We start from the raw sequence: 23,849 nt of genomic DNA on the forward strand, positions 1-23,849 counted from the left end.
CATTACATCGAAGCACTTTATGGATTAAGAAAGTAAGTCCAAAACATTTCACTATGTTCAAGTTTTCTTTATAGAAGGAAATGAAAGTGAATAAAGGGGAACCATACGTGGGATAGTATTTATTATCTGGTACCACTAGAAGAAGCATACTGCTCCAAGTTTCCTTACTCTTTTCAAATGGCCTGACTGTATTACCTCTAGACACATCACAGTTTGATTCAAACAGAATAAAGGACAGGAACAAACCTTTGGATAGGCTGAGGTGGAATATCATTAAGCACTTCACCGTTTTCAGATACTGCAGGCTTTTCAGCAGCTACATTCTCTGTTTCTCCTTCTATCAAACAAAACAAACATAAATTATGGCTTAGCAGGGCAAGGCAAGTCTAACTTTTGACAGTATTTTGAATCTTATCAGCACTATAATTGAACATGTGCTCATGAAATAACATCACATGACAAACTTAAAATTAAAAATAAAATTCTATAAGCTTTTATTGAAGTTAATATCTTGTGAAATTCCAGTTTTTAAACACCTTGAGGCATTCACAATTCAAAAGGGACACTGAAAAAGCATGTAAAATGGTTCTATTTTTTATTTGCTTCTTAATCTTATGAATTTCCCTCATCTATGAAAATGAGATCATCTCAAATCTTTCATAGTTGCATGGTAACATTTGCAATATTTCAAGTTCCTCGTTATACAAAATTGTAACAGGAAAAACCATATTAAAAAACCTATATTGTCTGTGCTGTGTTGGTTTTTTTAAACCTTTCTTTTGTTTACCTTAACAACTCATTTTCCTCTACCGGTATTCTTAGTTGACCCAGATTTGAGCAGGGGTTTGGACGGGCTGACCTTCACCTGTCCATCCTTTCAAAATCAAGGATTAGATGATTTAAGGATAAGGGCTTCTTCTGTAACCCACCAGTTATGCTCTCCATAGGGTTGACCCCATTTGCAATTTAACTCAGACAGAACCAGTTTAACCACACCTTCCCAGTTGATAGGTTTCCCACCGAGTTACTCTGACCAGTCCAGTCCAGTCAACAGCAGGAACACACACCTGCCAAGCTCAGGTCGACCGTTCTCTGTAATGGCAGAGAACAAGATGCATGACGTCTTTGCCTTGACAATCTAACTGTGCAGAATTACGGAAATCACTCACCACTTTCTGCTTTAGCATTTCTACAAATCGCTTTGGTAGGTAAAAAGCATTCAGTGGTTTTGGATTCCATCTAGAAAGCTTGCTCAGATGAGTAACCTGTCAGTCAGCATTTCTCCCATGTAATGGCACACACACAAAGGGCTGCTCTAACGCTATGGCCCACTGCAGCGTCCTTCTCCGAAATCACCAACAAATGGCACCATTGACAGAAAAAAGGCCAAGGCAGCTGGGCTTCTACCAGCCCAAATTTAGGCAAAGAAATGCTTGTATCCTTCCCAGTTGCATTCCACTTTCCCAATGGGTTTGTGCATATTCTCTGAACAGCCATCCTTCTCATTTAAGGCTACTGACCAGTACATATGCTGTGTTTTTATACAGGGTGTTTGTTTTACATATGGTCCACCGGAGAACGTAAGGAAGCCAGGTAAATACACTTAACAACCCTAAGTGCTGGGTGAAGCTCTCCCTCAGTCTTCCTGGTACAGGAACAACCACCAGCCATCAACCAGCCCTACAATGGTTGGGACACCAGCTGGAGCATCCCCATGGTAAGTCCAAGCCAGGCCCGAAAGCTGTGCTCTGTCGCTGGCTGTACCAGGAGCTTCTTGTGATTCCCTGGGTACCTGATTTAGCATCCCTGCCCCACGGATGCGATAAGAGATTTCAAAATTCTCCTTCCAGACAGTGAAAGGCATTTTCCCACATGATGGAGATTCCAGAAGTACAGAGAAATAAAAACTAGAGGTCTGCTCGTTCTTAAATCATTTGATTTTGCATAAAGACTCTACTTGGAGCCCACATATGCAATCACAGGAGCCAAAACAGCCCACTGGTGACCGTGGGTGTGCTGGGTACCCAGACTCAACTAAGCACTCTTCGGCAGCCCTTACGCAGATGGGCTGGGGAGAGGCGTGAGCACATCCAGGATTTTTAAGTTTTTGTGTTACATTCAGTCTGTCAATAGTACAGCTTCACTTCTCACACTGGAAAGCCATCACTGACCTTTGGCACAGCAGGTTTCTGCAGGTTTATGGGATGCACAGTCCTCCCTTGCCTTCATATCCACCCAGCTCCCAGGAAACAACACCTGCAAGAACCACTGTTTGTGTTTTCAAAGAAAGAGCTACCATTAAGCAAGGAGGGACGCCTGCTGAAGGCATTTAGCTTTTGGAACAGTTATCAGCCATAATCAAGGTCTCGGCTGATTTTCTGCTCTCACTATGTCCCGATGTGCACCACGCTGACGGAACAGCTGCCCACAAGATAATCAGTAGTTGCAAGGAGTCCCCCAAGCATTCATCTACTCTGTGTGAAAAAATGAGCACCTCAAAAAAATCTCACTTCCCTGGTTCATCCCAGCCCCACAGCACCAGTGGGGACAGAGCAACGACAGCATCACAGCACAGTGCTGTGGCACCTGCACAGAGCAAACTAAGAGATGTATCGAAGGGACCTCCGATACAGCAGATTTCCAGATTCACAATTACTGTCCTAATTATCCAGTTATTCGAGGAAAGGTTTGGTGGATCACTTTTAGCATGAACAGAAGCTAGAAACGCAACAATAGGAGGAGGGAAACAAAGTAATGTGCTGACATTAAGACAAGGGAAAGTGTACCTTTTATTAATCTGGTTGATGCAATAATTACCTGTAATATATCTCAAAAAATTCCCCACAGGTTCTGCTTATACTCAAGTTAGAACCCAATAAAGTGCTCAGAAACTATGACACTTCTTTTTTAAAAAACTTAACCCGAAGCACTTTCATAGATGGCTTTTTGATACTCTCTTAAATAGAAATACTTGGATAAAGTCTAATCAAAGTATTCAAACACAACTTGATTATATTTTGTTACAGTTTAAAAGTTCTTTAATACATAGCATAAAAGCAAAAAGGCTCTCAAGCAGAGAAGTGCTTTATTTATTAAAAAGCACTGGGTTTTCTATTAGAAGTTTTTAACTATCTTTGGTATGTTCAGTGCTCTCACTGTAATGTTTCCGAGACACCGGCAAATTCACCTGGAAATAACAAATACATACATCCATTTTTCAACAATCATCTGAGCAAGTTAGGCATGAAGCTGACAACTACAGCCAGCTTCTTACTTAGGAGCTACTACTCGAGCTGGGAGAACAGGGACAAGCACATTAGGGAGCATTTCCAACAAACTCACACTTCCGTGCTAAAGACATCAATCTTCTTGTCACTAAGCTGAACACACTCAGACACAAAACTTTTCTTTAAAGTCAAAAGACACTGGAGGTTCAAAATGTTTGCCTTGACATAACAGCTGAGTAGACACTCCTGAAAGTTAAATGAGATGTGTAAAAGGTGAATTCTATAAACCTGTGCAACAGATTTGAGAGGCAAAGCCATGACAATCTACTTTGAAGTAGGAAAGCACAGGGACTGCTCACCCCTCAAAGGAGTCTACCCCGTCCAGAAATTCAGAAGCAGTTCACAGAATGCAATACTTTTTTTTTTTAAGTAGTCCCAAGTACCCCCTAAACCCTTGAAAACCTTGTGGAAGAAATATCTCTAGCTCTTTTCTGACTAACCTACTCCAAAGGTAGGTTTGGAGTTACGGAAGGGCAGCAACTGTGATTTTCAAGTAGTTTCAATGCTCAGTTTCCATTTAATTCCACTGGAGTATAAATCTAATGCACAATTAGCCAACCAAAACCTACCATGGACCAGCTACAGAAGCAAACAAGACAGTGCCTAAGCATCTTGCAAGGACCAATTTCCAGGATGGGATGCAGTGACAAACTAAACAGAGTTTCAGTAGTTTCCTAAACCCTTCTGCGAGGGTGAAGTGGCACTGACACCACATGAGCACTCCTGCCTTCAACGTCCCGCTCCCTCCCGTTAGCACACGCATTCCCGCGCTGCCTGAAGAGCTGGATCCGCACGGCTGTTTGAGATGCTGCCCTCCCAGCCCCCGTGCCAAGCCAGTGGAAAGGACGTTCAGGTTTTACATATACGCCAGTTCTCTGCGGATGGGTGGTAGGTGGCTGTGACAGCTCAGCTGAATGAGTGACAACGTCTTAAGGTTACTCTGAGATAAACTTTAGAAAGGGGCCTGTCATTACTCCTCCACAGAGAAGCGCATCTTAACATAATTACAAAAACTGTGAGAAGATAAACTGCACCAAGGAAATGCCCAAAAAAGCTCATTATAGAATTTTAAAAGGCTCAGGAAAATTTTACATAATCATCAGTATCAGAAAAAGCCTCATACAGTCCCACACTTCTAGAGTGACCACAACATACAGCTATCCTCCCTTCTTGCCACAGTGAGTGCATTTATGTGCACGTGTCTAAAGACAGTGGTACCCCCGTAACGGCAGGAGGGCATGAGCACGCAGCTGAGGCTCCAGTCGGCTGGGACCTCCCTGGCTCGCCAGGGCTGTTGACAAATGATGGAGAGCGGCTTGGTGAGCTCCTCTGCCAGCTCCCTCAGTGCATCCCACCTGGCCCCATAGACTTGTGTGTGTTCAGGTGGAGCAGCAGGTCACTGCCATGTCCTCCTGGGCTGGGGGGGCTTCATTCTGCTCCTCATCCCTGTCTTCCAGCTGAGGGGCAAAGAAAGCATTAAGTACCTCAGCCTCTTTCTCACACTTTGTGGCAATGTTCCCCACCACATCCGATAAAGGATGCAGGTTATCCTTGGTCCTGCTTCTGTTGCTAATGTATTTGTAAAAACATTTTTTGTTATCTTTTATGGCCGCGGCCAGCCTGAGCTCTAGCTGACCCCCCTTCCTTACTTTTCTGAGAATCAAGAACTCATCTCATGCCTGCTATGCCCAAGACATCCTCCAGCCACCACGCTGCCCATCAGCCCTTCCCTGTCTGTAAACAGCAGGTCCAGCGGGGCATCTCCCGGGTTGGCACACTGACCGCCTGGGTCGGGGAGTTCTCTTCCACATGCTCCAGGAACCTCCGAGGACTGTTTCTTCTCCGCTGTGTTGTATTTCCAGCGGACATCCAGTAAATTGAGGTCCCCCACAAGAACAAGGGCTAGCGATCATGAGACATCTCCCAGCAGCTTGTAGAATGTTTCATCCGTCTCTTCATCCTGGGTGGGTGGTCTGTAACGGACTCCCACCAGGATATCTGCCTTGTTGCCCCCGCCACCACCACCTTCTTGCCCATAAACACTCAACCCTACTGTCACCATCATTAAGCACTAGGCAGTTGAAACAGTCCCCAACAGGCAGAGCTAATGGAGGACACCATGGGAGAACAACTGATATGCAACAAATCCTCATTTACAAAGAAAGAAAAAAAAAACCACACCAAAAAAAAACCCCGCACAATGGAAAGATTCAGAGCTTGAATGCTCAGAAACAGAATATAAGACTGAAGCAGAATGCAGAAATAATACTCAAGAAGAGCCAGGAAAATAAGTTTATTTCAGCCAGTAAACAACAGTTTTAATATCCTATAAATGATTCTTCCTTTGGAAATCTTCACTTGCAGTTAAAGACACATGAACGCAGCAAGAAGGGACAGGTGATCACTGACTTATGACTATTCAAAATAGCATCCAACTTGGCTACCTGCAATGACTGTTCTTATCGACTGCCATAATTGATTTCACATTCCAACTGTGAAAGCTATTAAATGCATGAATAACTATTTATGCTTACAGAAAATTAAGGTTCACCAATGCATTACTGTGTTACACTATCTTATTGAATAAAGCTGAAAAATAAAGAACAGTCAATAAATATTTGGTTCTTATACCGCTTGAGAATCCAATCCAAATCATTAATGAACCTGGGGGTACTTCCCTTACATACATTCAAATTATAAATAGAGGAATATAAAGTTATATTCCATAACAGATACACTCTAATAGACAAGACAGCTTCAAAGGATTAAAAGGAATTAGCATGGAAGTTCTCTCAGTTGTGTAAGGTCACACAAATGTCTTGGCCAACTGTCTACATTTCATTAGACTGACACAGCTATGAGGCCCTGAAGGACACAGGTGGACTGGGAAACAGCCTTTGACCTCCCACATATGTGCTGTCAACTCTCCCAACTAGGTCAAGCATCTGGATCTGGAGAAAACAAAAACGTAGCTTTTTTCTTAAATCTCAGTTCTTCCTCCTACATTTTGCTTCTATGGCTCCATGTACATTGTAGCTGGATACAAATACCTCATTAACAATGTATGTCTTGGGAGCTATATACAACTCGAAAAAAAATATGGAGAAATAAGAATGCAGAGATGGAATTTTCCTCTGAAATCCTGTAAAATGCAAACACTAAGACTCTCAAATATTTTTACAAAAAGGCAACATGCAGTGACTCAGTTCTTACATAGCACCAGTCACCCAGGGATTCAGGCACAGCAGCCCTGCATTCTCCGTGGGACACTGTAAGTACCGTGTCTTTGAAAACATGCATAAGGGTAAAGAAACAGAAAATAAAAGTAACTTTTATCAGGGAACATCCATTTTCCAAACCAGGACATTAATCGCAGGATGTGATTAAAACACAAGGCAGCAGTTGGATTAAGTGTAAATCACCGTCCTTAAATCATTTAGCTGCATGGATTCAAGCTCAATCCCAAAGCACTTAAGTCAGACTTTCCAAGGCAGTCAAGTTTTTATCCTCCTTACCTTCCTGTTTTACTGCAAGTCCTGTTTCAGCTTTCTCTTGCAATTTAGCACCACTGTCCTCTGAAATCCTATCTGCCATGCTCTTCATTTCCACAGTTCCTATAACAAAACAGTTTATAGTCAAATGAAACCAAAGATACAATAACCATTTAAAATAAAAAGCCATGCCAAATACCTGTTACACTTACTATTTATTTAAGGGCTATCCTGGTTTAATAAACCAATTTGAGTGTAAATAAACAACATTCAGAGTTCACAAAGACTTTTTACATAACTGCGGATTGAACTCCTTATATTACTGCAAACTAAAGCCAACTTCTGCAATTCAGAAACTATTTACAGATATAATTTATTAGCCTGATAGCTGGTGAAAGAATACAATATTTATCTAATAAAGCCTAAGTTGCTGCTAAAATACACAATAACTTTTGTATATTGCTTGGGATGCATAATGCACTTCGGTTTGTTTCAAAGGCTTTAGCTTTAAACACATTTCATACTAAAGCCATTAAGAAATTGCAAGCAAGAAAAGCTCATTTCTGGTAGCTGAACTCCACAACTTGCTGGTAATGCAATAGAGCCTAGTCCACAAATGCTGTTCACTTCTGATGCTACTTAAAACAGGGGTTTTTTTCCAGGGGGTGGGGGGAGATCATTTCATCTACCAAATATCTTAATTTCCCCAGCTGCAATAAGATGATGTTGACAAAAGCAAAGTAACACACAGTGGAAGAAAGTTGAAATATTCGGGTATATATCTGATTTCTAAATTATCTGCTCGGGTAGAAGAGACATTCAGGACAGAGATGCAAAGGAGAGACGATTCAGCACCATTTGTACATCATTCCTGAAAATATACCTCTGCATTGAACACAGATGGTCAAGAAATGTTAAACTATTCAGTTTGTCAGATATGTACAGAATGGGTAGAATATTTAGCATTAGTCTTATCATTAAATATATATATACACACACACACCCCTTCACTTGGGGTAATATGTTCAATTCTCACACTCCTCAAAATGCAGCAGAAGCAGGATAAATTAAGAAATAGGCAATATTACAGATACAGAAACCATGCGTGTTTAAAACAGAGGCACTCAAAGTGCTGCCCAGGAACCAAATCCAGCACTTCCAAATCTCCTGATCTGCAAACAGGTAACAATTGTAATGCAAAAGAACAGATTCACAGGGCCCCTGTCTACAGCCAGGACACCTCAGGTAACATTTCTACCACCAGAACAAATGAGGAAACAGTTTTGATAGCACAGGAAAAGATTTACTAGATAGACCCCTGCCTAAGGCTTGGGTTGAAGCATCCAATACTTCCAAAATCAGTGACAAAATCAGTGCATGGAGTATAAAGCTGAAGCTTTCAGGACATACAGATCAGTAGCAGATGATCTACTCCTCCAGCCATGCCACAGGAAGCATCCACAAAGACAGGCAGGCCATTGCAGCAGAAATGCTGAGTTCTACTAGTTTAGGAGGAGATTAACACACAGCAAAGAAAGGTCAACCAGCAATTTCATTTACCTGTGCCAACTAAGGGCAGGATGAATTGTCAGTTAAAAACTGAAACTAGCTTTTAAACGTTCATCACTGACCTACACAGCAGTGCTTCAAGTCACCCGTAAGGTGTGTGCTTAGCAGAAAAGCCAAACTAACAGTGGAAAGTGAAGCACTCCATTTCCATTGAGAAAGTAATTCAGTGTCTGAAAGGAAGCCTGTTCAGATTTCAATTAAGAGCAACTGCAAAGTAAATAGAGCGTAGGTTTTTTTATATATCAATCAACTTCTAAACTAGCAAAAATGGTCTCTACTGCATGATTTTTTTTGCATCATGAAGTTTTGCAGCGAGACATGTTGCAACTACAAAAGCAGTCATTGCCTGAGTACTAATAAATGTAACATTAACTATTAAAAAAGAAAAAGAAACTACAACAAACCATTTTCTCTAATACCATTAGGGATTTGTTAGCAACACGTAAACAAATGCTACTGTGACTTGTTTTAATTACCAGGATAGCAAGTATACCTGGTTTTGCTTAACTAGTCTTCCATTCACCACTTCAGTTTTGTTTATTAAAATCTAGTCTTGACACTAGCCCTTTTGTGTTCTCCTGGTGTGCCTTTATTTCCAGTTACCATAAGAAAATCTAGAAAGCTTCGATCATCATCACCAGTAACTACAGAGACCAGCGTGCAACAGGCTTGAGCATAGTTCCAAAAAGTTTTTACTACCCTCTGGATTATTTCCCGGAAAACCTATGAGCTCTACTCACCTACTGCAGTTCTGCTGCACCAGAACAAAAAGAGGGCTTATACCCCAAAGTATTTATCACTTAGGTAAACTGGAATTTGAGTGTACTGGCTTCCTGCATCACCTAAGATGAGTATTTTTAAATATTTACCTTAAAGCCAAAACACAGGATAAGCTGTTAACCATATTTATCAGAAAAACTGGATTCTGATTTTAAGGAAGGGGCAATCCTATAAAATGGGGTGTGTCTGGTTGCTGTAATTTAGTGCCAGTTCAGGTTATAAACTAAATATTCAGACCCTGGGAAATAAAAAAAGTTATAGGATCACTAAGTAGTAAAATAAGACTATATTTAATGGAATCCAGACTGTATTTTTCAGCTGCAAAATTATTAAAACCTCACAGCACATAAGTACTTGAGATGCGACGTAAAATTTTCAATTTTCAAGCACCAACTTGAATTAAGCTCCTAAGTCAACAGACATTCATATCCAAAGTGCCAGATCTTTCCCAAGGTAAAGTGCCTAAACATATTTCTAATGTTTTCCCTGAGTCCTTTTGAAAATATGGTTACCGATTGTTCTGAAAACATTACTAAAAGTCTTGATATAACTTCAGTGTTTTGCTGCAGACACACAGAAAACCTAATAAAACAGAAACTTAAAGAAAACGCGGGTGCTTGGGAAGACACAGTAACATCAAGCTCTTCACATAAATAAATAATAGCGACGCTGGCAGATTAAGTGTATGAAGTTATTCACTTTAGACTTCATTAGTCTAAACAGCACCAGTCCTTAGCCAGAATTAGGTGTTTTAAACTGTATCAATTCACAAATGTTACCATATCTTCTGAACAAAGATATTAAACTGATTGATGTACAGTGACGACTTCATTAGAAATAACATATCAGTACCCAGGGCACAAAAACATTGAAATAAAATTTGAATCTCAGTAAATAATTAGGTCACTGAAACAAGAGTAGGGGGAAAAAGGCATTTAAATACAGACAGAAATTGCAGTTATGTTATTGTTGTATAAGGTCTAGGTATCAGCCAGTTTTATTCTTTACCTATGTGTTTTTCTAGGCAGCTCCTCTTGGTTTTATTATATAAAGAGCTATCAGTCTTAAGTTTAGATTCCTTTCTTCCCGATGTGAAACTACTAAGTACTCGGAATATTCTGAAGAGAATCTAGTTTCTAGTTAGTATGCAAATACAATATTTAATACACTTACATTCAAAAGCTGGTGAAATAATCAATTGCAATGAAGCACCTTAACAGACGAAATAAAATCACTCACTTATTTGCAAAGCCTCACCCAACTGTCTATTAAACTCAGCTAAAACCGTTTCAACACTTAAATCGTCACTTAAATCTTGTCCAAAGAGACAAAGAGCAACGACTAATGCAGGTGTGAAGCAGATGAGGAGAGGCGTTTATGGATGCCTGTACTATCTGTCAAATAGCTCCAGTCAACAAAGACTCAGAAAAGGTTGTCATCAAAAGGCCGGTAAAATGGCCCGCAATCAATACAATTACTGTTTATATCAATACACTTCCTAATGGACAAGCAGAGGTACCACAGCTCTGTTATCACAAGTGACAGTCTTGACAGACTTCGCACTGAAGTAAGGATGAGATGACTATAAAGCTACCGCCTCATCTACTGTCAAGACTCAGGGGGGTGGCCAAACCGCTCCTGGGGGTGACTCTGGCCGGCACAGAAAGATGGGCCTTTTACAGATTTTCATTTCCCGCTGGTAATTCCCCTGTAACAAATAAGTATCTGTCCATCCTTCCCTGGCACTCTCGGTGGAAATGGAGCAAAGCTTGGTTCCTTACAGCCGGCTGAGCTACTGTGGAAGATGACGTAGGATAGGATTCAGTACTGATGACAGCCAGTTCACCCTCCCTGTTCCACCTCAAATCACGAGGTCCTAGGCTTACGCCAGCCCAGGTGCAATAGAGCTGACCACAGCTGTAATGACAGACACTGGAGAAAGTCAAAGATCTACAAACATGTGCCGTTACTTCAATACTCAAGAGGAATCTTCTCTAATCATCAAATGAGCAGTAAGCTAGAGGTTTTGCTTAACACCTTATCTTCACCTTATACCTGGAATATTTTAAGTGTCTCAGGCTACGGAAATCACTCAGAAAGGTTTGGCTCATCTTGAATTCACCCAACCATTTTTTCACAGGGGAAACCCCAGAAAGTGTTAACACCAACGTGAATGGTTTAATGTACTGCTTGCCAAACAAATACCCAGGGAAAATCTTTCATGCACTGGCCAGTATTTAGTTAATCTCAGGGAACACGTCTTGGTTTTACGGTTTTATTTTGTTGGTTGAAGGCTTTTTTGACAAATTATGATCTTTTCATTAATAAACTCAAATTTTCCCCAGACCTAATGCTAAGACTTCAGATTCTTGAGAAACAATATGAAAATCTCAGAAAATAAGTGAAATCTGGATTCCCTACCCAAATTTAGGAAAAGCACTCTTCCCAAATACTAGTGAGTGATAACGTTACAAATTCAGGGTTCATGGCTGTATGATTTATCCCTACAGGAAAGCACATTTTGCCTCACAAATGTCTTTCATCTTACTAAACAACCTTAAACAACATATCTTAAGTCTTATTAAAACAAAAATACTGTGCTGAATAGCTAACATGCAATGATTTCATCGACTCATACATACTGTTCGTTCACTAATCCTCAGTAACAGGGGAAAAAAGTGCCAAAGTTTTGCAAAGCATATTTGTCTAAACTTGCTAGATCATTAAGCAAAGAAACAGTTCCTGAGAAACTAGCAGAAAAAGAAATAGTTGTTGACCAACTGACAAAGCTCATTCAGGGAGAACACAATAAATATCAAGAGCAGACTGAACATATACCTGCAATTGTGCACGAGGAACATGAGCAAACTGAACTGAGTACTACTTTCTATGTATCAAATCCATGCAGAAAAATTGCCTATTGGATTCATAAATGCAGACTGGGAGTACAAAACAAGCACCAAAAATAATCAACACAGATATTTAAGTATTTATGTTATTCCTATTCAATAACCCTCCAGCACATTTAATAGAAATAATATCCTCCCTCTAGTTACCTTCTCCTCCGGGTTTGGCGCGTTGCCTTGATCCTTTTGTTGAAGGCTGCCTTGATATTCCTGCAGGACTTTCACTCTAAAAACAAAAAAACACACACCCACAAATTTATACAGTTTTATATAACTTTTTATATATAAGATTTACTTATATGTGTTACTTTTTAATCTATATGCATTACACAAAAAAATATTCACTTAAACTGACCTACATATTTAAGGTCAATAATGTGTCAAGTCCATTTTCTTCAAAGTCTGCAGGTATTTTTCCTGGATAAATGCTAGCTATTTCCTTTTCCATTAACCTATATGATTAGATTTCATTATTGTAAAGACAGCTTCCAAACGTGAACTAAGAGTATCCAAGGCACAGCAATCTTGTGAAACCTATAGAACATCTACGATGCCACTGCTGGTCTTGGGATACAATGCTTAGTTAGCTACCACTGAGCTACCGGAAGGAGTAAGATGCTTACAATCACCCCTATGTTTCAGCTATCCCAGATACACAGCTCCTTTTTAACCTGCGAGGAAGACTTAAATTTCACCCCAAAATAGAAGCAAAAGGTAAAAAAAAAAAAACCCTGTGCCATTACACTTGCATAGTCCTTTACTCAAATGGCAACTTCCCTGGACAAGCTAAGAAATGGGTCTTGCCAGAAAGTTCAGCAGACAAGTAACGGATGATCTGAAGGTACAACTGGTACAGTAAGAAGGGTAAGAATTCAAAAGTGGAAAATATCGTACTGGAGGAAAGTTGACGACACTTCGGAGGGCTCTGACCTTAGTCCAGAAGTGATTCAGAGACACCAGAAAATGAACAAGCACACACAAGAATTATTTCTCTGGATATAGCTTGCACAGCCTGAAGTCAAAAACACCTAACTGACAATACTTTCTGCATGTTACATGTATCAACTGCTATACATCCTTGGAAAGGAACTAGTTAAATCAGCAGGTCCACTCAGCTGGAGGTTGGGCAAAAGATGTGCATAAGCAGCAGCTTCTCATGAGATGAGAGCAACGCCGGTCCCAGGAGACAAGGCCACCTGGACTGCAAGGAATAACTGAGCCTACGTACAGGTAGTAACCACAGAGAGGCTGAAGGCACCTACAGCACTTGCCTTCCGAAAAGGTTCAAAATGACATTATAGTAAAAGCAGGCAGAGGCAGATCCGTAAGAGCTGCTATAGGCAGGGTATACTACAGATCTACTGCTTGCTCGACCTGAAGCACAGCTGGGGACCAAACGCCTTCAGAGAAGGTGCAAGGTGTAAAAGAGAACTTCTGCCAGCTCAACAAAACTCCTGGATATGAGATCAGGGTGGGAAGGAGGGTGTCCAGCCCCTGACACCACTCCAGGCTAGCAGAAGGTGCAGAGAAAGGAGCCAGCGATGGGGTCCTGCGCACTATGCACACAGGCAGGGCTTCCCGATTCTTACATTACTGTACGTGCTAATAAACCAGTAGCTTCCAACAAGCCACTCATGCTTCTAATAACTTTCCTGTCCTTTTACCCAACTCCCTGATCTTATTAGCAATGTTTGTTGCTAAACAGGAAGGAACCGCCTCTGAACACAACCAATGAAGTACAGGTGATTTACAGAATACCATTTTATGTTTCCATGCCTTCTGTCCCTATAATACATCTCTGCACCTTATCCAAAACCCTGAAATACATTTAGCATCTCACAGGATTTCCTCCTTATCTGCTTTTTTTATAGTTTGTGTCCAATACACAATTCATGCAGTCTGCATCCAAGATTTATTGTCAGTCCTGCTGATTATGTCCCTATGGGTAACTTAAACGAGAATTACAAACTCTTCCATTTCTATGCAAATGCTAATATTATATGTTCCAGTAACCTGTAACAGAAAATTGCCAAATTAAACAATGTAAAAACATTCATTTTCCATAATATTTTGCATATAGGACAGTGGACCATATATGTCATAATGGAAAACAACACCACAAAACATTGAAAAATATAGGAGAGTGGCATTTTTACACAAACTACTTTAGGTGACCACGCAAGAGAAACATCCACCTCTACAAGCTTACAATGCACCCACTGGCCATGGAGACACAGCTACATGAAGGACAGGAATGAAGTTGACATGTCAGGAACATGGTGATAAGTTTGCTTTGAAGGCAAACGTTGCTTTTTTATATGCTGTAAAGCACCACAAGCTCAAAAGAATATCTTGACAAACAAAGGGGAAGTGCTTATTAACAACAGACAATCACAGTATGCAAACCAGGATAAACTGAGAAGTTGAGCTGTTGGGAGGTGTTCTACGGGCAAGTGAGCAGTCTATGTGAGCTTCCACAGTTAGTTTAGGTCCTTTAGAAACTGTATCTCCTTCACCTCCATGATTGCAACATAATGTGTATGCTCAGAATTTCAGGTATTCAATCAGGCAAAAGAAAGCCCTACATCCTATGCTTCACAAGAATCTAGCCAAATGGACAGCACGTGGTCCTGCTTTGACATAAAACTAGTTTTCAATTATGCTATATTCACTGGATCATTACAATTATTATTTGACCCACAACCAGAGCTATTCATACTTTTGTTTCACTCTTTAAGAAATAGTGGCATGTTATAAAGAAAAATAGGCAGAAGTCCAAAACGCATAGCTAATATTGAAGTGGTTAATCTTAATCCTAGTTAGTCTTAATTACTACCATCTTTCACAATTACAACACTATGCAAAGAGCAAAAGTAAAGCTTACGTACCATCAGACTGCGGCTCTACAGGCCTGCAGGCCACATCTGGTACACTCAAACTTCAGCAGCTCTTTGGGTGATGTAATTATTAGCACAGGTGGGGAAGGAGTTGAGAATAGGTGCTGAGGCTTCTGGAGGAGTGGATTCAGTCATTTATTTATGTCAAGTAATGACTACAAACACCAGTTAACGTTTTTGTATAGCCACATGTGCACAATGGTAACAGGTGCAAAGTAAAAGCTAAAATTTAATCACTATGGTAGCACACAAAAACATAAATCCCACAATATTTACGATTTGAGTCTTTCCAAAGGGAGATAAAAGAGGTCATTCTTCTTAAAAATTCATAGGCTTCAAGACTTTGAAAAGCAGTTACTGGAGTCATTAAAAAGAAATCTTACACTTCATCTCACACCATCCTGGAAAAAACATACTGAAGTGGAATCCTAGATGGACGTATGCACACTTCCCAGTTTTGAGTAATTAAGCTTCTATTTGGACAGCATACAGCAGCCTGCTATAAACCATCCGATCTGCTGCTTTGTCCTTGTTGTTATTAACCTTTAAATAGGTTGACTTTCACTTTAAGACATAAGAAAACAATGATTTCTAACATTTCAGCAGGTGAGGACGAGGAATACGCTTTGAAAAGACATCCTGCAAAACTGTTAGTTCTCCTTTCCATGCAACAACCAACATCTGTATTCACAAAAGGATGTTGTGTCCAGTTTCAGTCAGTGACTTTTACACTGCACATTGCTAATGCTGTACATGCTTGTATCCATCTCCTCCAGCCATGGCCACACCATGCATCAGAGTCAAAGGCAGAAAAAACACTCCCACCCAAGCAAGGGAAGGGGACAAATCATTATAGAAATCAGTCACTGTGATTTTCCCCTCAAATTCATCAAATCTACTGCTAGTTCACTAATAATAAACAAGGATTAAGTCTGCAAACAGAAACCCAATTCAGTCAACCCTTCACTATTTAGACCTACAGTGCCAGGAGATATACTTGCATGTATACTGTAAACAGCATGTATGTGTATAAGTTTTACATAAATACAACTACATATACAAATACATTTTATAATTTTACGCAACAGCCTATTTCTCAACAAATAAACACAGCTCATTTCTAATGTTTTTACTGAAAGCTATGTATCCCTCAAACACTTTCTTTGCCCTTTCACTTAAGCTGTCTGTATTTCCAATATTTATTGCTAAAACAGCTATCATTACTAACCGACGGAATTTATTGGTGTACAACAGCAACAAGGAAAGATCTCTACTTGGTAAGGTCAATTTGACTGCTATGGTGATAAAACATACTAGAAAAATATCGAGCAATTATTTCCTCAAATGAAGGCTCACAAGATGGTGTTCTATTGGTGTTAGCTTCTGCTAATTAAAACCTTTCAAACACAAGAAGAACTACTAGAAAAATCCTGCTTTTTAAGATGCACATTTTAATGATGGATCTCTATTGTGTGAGCCAGTTTATGAACAACTGACACCAAAAAGAAAGGGTCACTCACAGCACCAGAACAAAAATACTTGAGCCATGTCCAGCAGATTTCCATGGAATGATTCTCTCTGCTGCTTCTAGGGCAGTTAAGTCTTTTTCATTCAGTAGTTGTTTCATTATATAGTCAAGATGAGTTCCAACAGCAATAGAAGTTCATTAGATATGACTTAAGAGGCTGATTCAGGTGACCAGTTCCAGAGCAATACCGTTTGTAGGGCAAAAATAAGAGTCATTATAGAAGTGGCCAAAAGTGACAGGATATTACAAAAAGCTTTAGCCAAGAGTTTCGGCAGCTGTCTGTAAAATAGAAGAGACTTTTCCAACGTGTTTGGCCTTAGGGGTAAATGACATACCTGTTCTGCAGCCACTTTCATATAAACAGCACCATACGCTCAGAGGCTCTGTGCCCTGCATCACCTTTTGTCAAAAGACAAAGTTACCTTTATTATTTACAAGGTCAAGAAGTCATGCTAATGAAGTGTCCATTTTAAACAAGACTTCTACCTGAGACGGACTGAGCACTGAAAGATACAACTCAACTCCCTCTGATCACAGACAGTGTCCTATGCAACAGCTAGCCTTGAAGCAACAAGTAGTCGTCTTCTGATTGCCATGTGTTAGCCAAATGTCTCCTCTTAATTCCTACTTATACCTGCTTTCTTTTAGTTCCAGAAAATTATAGATACCATGTGATTACTATGGTGGATAACATACAGAGTCTCTTCAGTACCAGAAAATTATATTATAAAAAAAAAAAAAAGCTGACCTGTCAAAATTTCAGTAGCATTTTAAAGCTGGCCTCTGATAATTAGCAACAAGAAAAATTATGACCTGCATGAATACAGAAAGAATCATATGAAGACCCCTAATCTCATAGTAACGAAGCCAGGAATTAATAAGTGATAGCTTTGCTGTACATGTAGAACACAGAAAAAAAAAAAATCTAAATACATTTCTTCCCTAAAGTAAATGCAGCATAAAAGCCACTCAGCCTGAAATTCGTGGACATCTCAAATGAAATAAGAGTTCCCGTTTCCCCACTGCTTTTTCCCCATCGCTATTTCCATGTCCTTATGCTGTCAAGCAGCGTGTCTGAAAAAAAAGGACCTGATTCAAATATGGAGGCATCAAGATAAAAGTCAAGTGGAAGACAAATAGCTCGCTACAACGTGAAGCGATGTAAGGCTAGGCTTGGAAAGAAAGAAAAGCTGTGGCTAGGAGCGTGAGGATAAAGACAGCAGGACTAGGAGCCAGAGGAAACTGGCAAGTGAGCACAACAGGAACAAATGAGAAAAGAAGAGGAGGTTAATCCTTAGGGCAGAAAACAGTACGTGATGTGTTAGGTACTGGCATATCAGCCACTGCTTGAGAGGGGCTGCTTCGAAGTGTTTTACTTGTATTTACAAAAAGCTAAAGACAGATGCTGAACATTTATTAAATATGCAGCAGACACTACAAAAATATGATTCAATACTCTCCATGTGCATGAAGACATAAATTGCTTCCCTTCTTTTTAATACACTTGTTTCACTGCCATGTGACTTAAATGGAGTTACAGTAGTTTAAATCAGGGTAAATCCCTGGAAATAAAGGCACTACCCTGCTGTGAAACTACTGAGGGGACAGGAAGATCTACCCCAGCCCATGAGATGCACTTTTCAATTATTTCATGCTGGAATTTCCTCTAAATCACTTTGTGCAGCTATCTTGACTCTCTAGCTCTAAACATTCATTGGGAACATTTTCATTTCATTTCTCTCTTCCACAGTCTTAAGATGATGATCATTTTTCATGCACTGGTCTAAAGTCTGTGTTTTCACCACCTAAAAACTGAGCAGTGTCTACTGTTACGCAAGCAAGTAGAGGAAAGCATGTCATCTAGATTTAAGGTAATAAACCCACATGCCTTGGAATCGCTCCCAAAAGCACTTAAGACGGGAAATGAAATTTTACTGCCCCAGTGTATTATTGTGGTGCCCAAGAGCACTACGATAGTTTGGGATGAGGCTCAGAATTTCCATTAGAGACCCAATTTGCAGGAAGTTTAACTTGGCCATGAACATTTGCTTCAGGCTAAAAACTATTTTATAAGCTCTCCCTCCAAGTGCCAATAATTTAAAAAGTTTGGTTGGATTTCAGTCAAAGAATAGCTATAAATTTGTCATCTCATGTAGAAGATACAATGATGTCAGTGGCCCATAGACTCTCAACAGAGACTCCTGCTAGACTTGGGATCCTGCCTATTTTTTCCTAGCCTGAGCTGCTTTAAGTTAATTTACTGAAGTCTCACTCTTTAAATATTTAGCCATATGGCTCCAGAATTCCCCAAATTGCCTCAGGACATCAGGAAGCAGCAGATGCAGACGCAATGGTATCACAAGCAACGGCTACTGTTCAGAGGCAAATCAGTGAGTTGCTATTCTGCCCTACCATCATCCAGCTGCAAAACATGGGCCCATACACAACGCTGGACTCTTTTTCCAAAACAGTAACTTCATTAAAGTAGAAGAAACTCCCAAAACTAACAGCTTTAGAGGAAAGATTCAGAGGAATAAACAGAAAACTTTGAACAAATACATATTCTTCCTGAAGTACCCAATATATCCATACACAGAAATAAAATTTGGAAAACGAAATTAACTGAGTAACCTTTTTTCCCAAGCTCAGAGAAATTAAAAAAAAAAAACCCAACCAAAGAAACACCACACAAAAAAAAACAAACCACCAGATAAGCAACTATTTTATTAACTTTTAGAGCTGTAAAACAGGTATCTACCTACCTTTTAATCTTACATTCCTTTCATGCAGACTCCCAAATCATTCTAAACCGCAACACTTAATATTCACCTTCCCAGATCTACTAACCTCATTATCTGGCTGGCACTTGCTGTCTTTAGTTGGCCTCTGCGTTTTTCTAAGTGTGGATTCCTCAGAATCTGCAGACTAAAAAGAAATTAATTGCTTCAGATTAAGCGTACTGAGAAGTGAGCTACTTACCCGAGTACCATGAAAGGGGAAATCAGCACAGAGTAGAACTGAGCACATCGCGATGTGCATCGATCTACCGTATCCAGCTGCCTGCTCCCTTTACCTTGCCACCCCTGCACAGCAGACTAACCGAGCAAGATCAGCAGTTAAACATTGTTCTCCGAGTAAAAACCAGGAAGGCAAGAATCCTTTAGATTCTTAAGACAGGTACTGCCAGAATTGCTTTCTCACATATAACAAAATGAAGCTACCCCCTAACAGAAGCATCTCTGATGTCCACCAATACTCAATTTCTACCATGAACCAGCATGCAACAGAACAGAAAAGAAAAACAGGAAATGTTTTGAGGAGGAAGAGGGAAGATAAAGAGAACAAAATTAAAGGCAATGAAGAGATGGCTCTTAAGACAGTTCAGGACTTCACACTGAGATGGCCTGAAGAATGGGGATGTAACGTGTGGAGTTCAGTGCAAACAGAGCACCCTCACAAGAATCTAGATGGGCTTCCCAACAGTCCTTTGAAGGAAAGAAAAAGAAAAAAATCAAGCTGGAAGCAAACAGCTCAATCTAGAAAGCCAGGTAAAAAAAATACAAATGTGCAACTGCCACCTTGTGTGTCCTGCTACAGAAGAAGCCAGCTCAAGAGAGACTAGTCGTGGCTCAAAGGGAACTCTCTTCAACCTCGTCTTCCCTAAAAGCCAGCTATGGCTGCAACACCAGCATGCATTACTGGGAAGGCACATGAGGATACAAGTAGAGTTCCAATAGTCGATGCCACCTCTCTGCCAAACAATCTCATGTGATCAGGAGAATTCAGACATGCAGATTTCAGAAAAGAAACTGCTTATTAGATGTTCAAGAAGCACTGTCAGATGACGCCGATGGCTCAAGCCAAGATATATGACAGAGACACAAAGTTAACAGATGGCCTCAGTCACACTCTTACCAGATCAAATCCACACCAAAACTTTCACTTCGTAAGAGTAACTGCTGTTAAAGGAAGTACTTAGTTGTTACACGTGCAGAAATACAAGCACGCAACGTCATTAGAACAAATGCTCAGTCCCTGCCACAGCATGTGGAAAGTTATTCTCTGAAGATTTCAATTACCTTTTTCTCTGCTTTATCCTTTCCATGTTCTCTTAAATGCTCCCCATCTTTTTCTCTGTCCCTTTGCCTATCCCTTTCCTTATCTTTTCCTCTATCTCTGTCTTTCTCTCGTTCTCTGTCTCTAGCCTTATCTTTGTCTCTTCCTTTCAGTTTGTCCTTTTCTCTTCCTCCATTTTTCTTCTCTCTTTCCTGTCCTTTACCATGCTCAAGATCATCTTCTTGCTCTATGTCTCCTTTTCCCTTGTTTTTTTCTGTTTCTCTTCCTTGCTTGGTTGTTCTGCTTTTGTTTCTCTCCCTTTCTTGTTTTTCTCCTTCCTTAAATGTGTCTCTTTCAGGGTCTTTGTGCCTGTCTTCGTTATCCTTCTGTTTATCATTTTGCTTTTCTCTTTCTTCACTCTCTTTCAAATCTCCTTTGGGCTTTCTGTCTCTGCTTGAGCTTCTGTCTTTAATTTCAGTGTCTCCTCTGTCCTAAAAAGAAATTAAAAGTAAAAATTAATTCCAATACATAGCAACTCAGTCACACAGTTACTTTACACAGACAAAAATGCAAGCTAAAAAAACAACACCCAAACACCAAAAAAACCAAACCATAAAGAGTGGTAGCCCTTGTACCCCACAAAAGTTGCAAATGCCTACCTCTCTATCTCTATGGCTTCTTCGTTCTTCTGGTTTGGACTCTCTGCTTTCTTTATCTCGAGATTTAGAGGACGGAGGTTTCCCTTTAGCATCAGCTCTTTCCCCAGCTAAGATCTTTTTTACAGCAAAATCACTGGACAGCTTTAAGGAATAGGAAAACATCATTGAAATGAGTAAATTACTCTATTAAATACCTCCTTTCTTCCTAACTTTGTAATTAACATGACTTGGGTGAGCTTTTTTGTTTCGGGGTGGGGGGGTGTTGCTTTTTAATAAACAAAGCTCATGTATTTCTGCTCTTCTGAAACATTCTTTCACAGGAGTAATAATGCTCTCCTATGCCAAATACCTCCTGGTAATTCTTGTAATTATTTGATTACATGGACCAGAGCTATATAAATATATGGTGGTTTTTACGTATTACAGTACAACAGCAATTCTCATTGCGACAATTTAAATATTTTTCAAAATAGTAAAGCAAATGACTGTCAAATCCTTATACCACAACTGCTAGATTGATTAAACACTCTTAAAACCATACTGTGTCATATCTGCATCTGCATCCATTCTTAGGCCACTCCACTTTCACCCAATACTTGCTCAATCAGCAATGGTCACTAAAGAAAACTATATTAAGAACGACTTCCAATAAGCTGCAGTTAGTGTTTAAAAAGTTTTTGCATCTGGTTCATTTGTTAATAAGACAAGCAATTATTAATCAGATCATTTAGACAGCAAGACAAGCTTTTGTGTCCAAATGGTAGAAAGTTTGACTACATTAACAAAAAAACAGAAGAAAAAAAAATAATCACAGTCAGGGAATTCTCCTTCCTGAAACAGGAACAGCTTTTAGATCACTAAAACTGATATCACCCCGGGGGCAGACTCCTAATTCTCTCCTGCTTTGTAAATGCAAAACTATGAAATTTTGTGGGTTTTCACATTTGGACACTAACTTCTGCACATTAGCAACACTTGCCTGAACTAAGTAACTCCAAGCAGTACGCTCAGCTCAGCACTAAAGTATCAGGCTAGAGACTGATCCACATTTTTGGGGCTCTTTTCCACAATGCATGTCAAGCTTCTGTTTCACAAAAAAAGCCAGGAGCCTAATTATTTTAGTTCAGATGGGTAGACTATATCCTCTGGATATTAAATCTCATCGCAATATTCTGCAGAGCTGTTCCATCACGCATGTTTTCAAACAAACTCTGTGCATGTTTATCAGTTTCCCCCTTCCCTGTCTCAAGCAGTTCATAAGGAAGAAGCGCACAGCACTCTACTAATTAAAACCACTTAACGTACATTTTAATGAGTAGATTATCAGACAAAGGTAACCCAAACTAAACTTGCAGACAGCCCATAAACACTGCAGTATCTCACAGTTAAATATACACAGCTTCTTCACACTCACTGATCCAAGGTTTTTGGGTAATACCTTTAGATTCAAAAAAATCACTGTAACACCTATAAGCAAAGAATCCTCATTACTTTTAATACAAAAATTATTTTAATAATTGCCTATGCAGTTATTTTTAACTGGTTATCAAAGTTCTCCTTTGCTTCATTTCCATATTGAAAAAGTAAAAAAAGCATCACACTAGAAAAATTACTTTCATTACAGAATTAGAAATTTGACTGAAATTTTAAAGTCAAAGGTGGCAGTATCTGGTCATATAATTAATGTGTCTGCATCCCAACATTTTAAAAGTTCTGAAGCTTCGTGTTCTTCATACCTAACCAATGTTATTAAATGACCAGTGAATAAAGTGAAAAATAAAAAGCAGTATACATTAAAAGCACTAAAATATCCAGAACGTATTTGCATGGGAACCTGGCTCAAACTCTACTAAGGATCATATACTATCCATCTGTTGTTATAGTTTTAAGCGGTAACCCATTTATCTTCTGTAAATAAAAATAGCAGTTGAGTATTAATAAAGTCTGTTACAAATAAGCTCTGATAATATGTCAGTATGTGCATAAAATATATTAGTGATGTCATACCTTATTTAAGCAACACTTCCCAATTGCTTGAAGAAATTCATTGGTTTTTTCAGGTTCGTGTCCAGCCACAACACGTGCTGGTTTTACTGACAGCGGCTCTCCTGTTACCATTACAACAGCATCAATTGCCTTCTGAAGGAAACTGATTTTGGCATCTTTATCCTGGTAAAAGAGCAATTTAAAATAATACTGAGACTCTAAAGTAATTCCACACACCACCTAACGACTAGAAAAACTGATGGGAGGAACAGTTGCAGACAGCATCCGTACAACAAGAGCAGCACACTGTTTGTAAGGTCAGCAAAGAGGGCCGCACCTGATTTATAGTTAAGTTATTTCTAATTAAGAAATGACAGCTTTGATAACAGATGAACATTGAACTAGAACGGCCAAAGTGGAAGTATAACTTTGTCTTTTTAGTAAGTTTATCTTTTAGCTTCAGTGCATTTTAAGACTGCTATTAAAACTTGCTTGGCACTCCATTTTGAAGCATTATACATTAAAGAAGATAAGTTTTATTTAAGAAATGGTTGCAAGTACTACCAAAAGAATCACTAGAGAGTTCTAACAGGACTATTACAGCAGATGTTGCTCAGAAAGACAGTTCTTACCCTGAATATTTTTCAGCATCGAAGTCCCAAAGTTACAGGACTAACATGAGTCTAAACT

General features: G+C 39.6%; 1 protein-coding gene across 3 annotated transcripts in view; it reads right to left on the reverse strand.

Annotated features, from left to right (window-relative positions):
* The window catches only part of TRAF3IP1 (TRAF3 interacting protein 1), a 45,482-nt gene that overhangs the window by 16,882 nt on the left and 4,751 nt on the right, over positions 1–23,849 (reverse strand). For all 3 annotated transcript variants that reach the window (XM_055812690.1, XM_055812688.1, XM_055812689.1), the window contains 7 exons: positions 23,181–23,342; positions 21,174–21,314; positions 20,538–21,005; positions 19,306–19,383; positions 12,184–12,259; positions 6,803–6,901; positions 247–337 (listed from right to left, as the gene is read on the reverse strand). In XM_055812690.1, coding sequence (XP_055668665.1) covers positions 247–337; positions 6,803–6,901; positions 12,184–12,259; positions 19,306–19,383; positions 20,538–21,005; positions 21,174–21,314; positions 23,181–23,342 — 1,115 coding nt within the window. The remainder of the gene's footprint in view (positions 1–246; positions 338–6,802; positions 6,902–12,183; positions 12,260–19,305; positions 19,384–20,537; positions 21,006–21,173; positions 21,315–23,180; positions 23,343–23,849) is intronic.

Source organism: Falco peregrinus, chromosome 8 (genome assembly GCF_023634155.1).
Source record: "Falco peregrinus isolate bFalPer1 chromosome 8, bFalPer1.pri, whole genome shotgun sequence".
NCBI classification, from domain to species: Eukaryota; Metazoa; Chordata; class Aves; order Falconiformes; family Falconidae; genus Falco; species Falco peregrinus.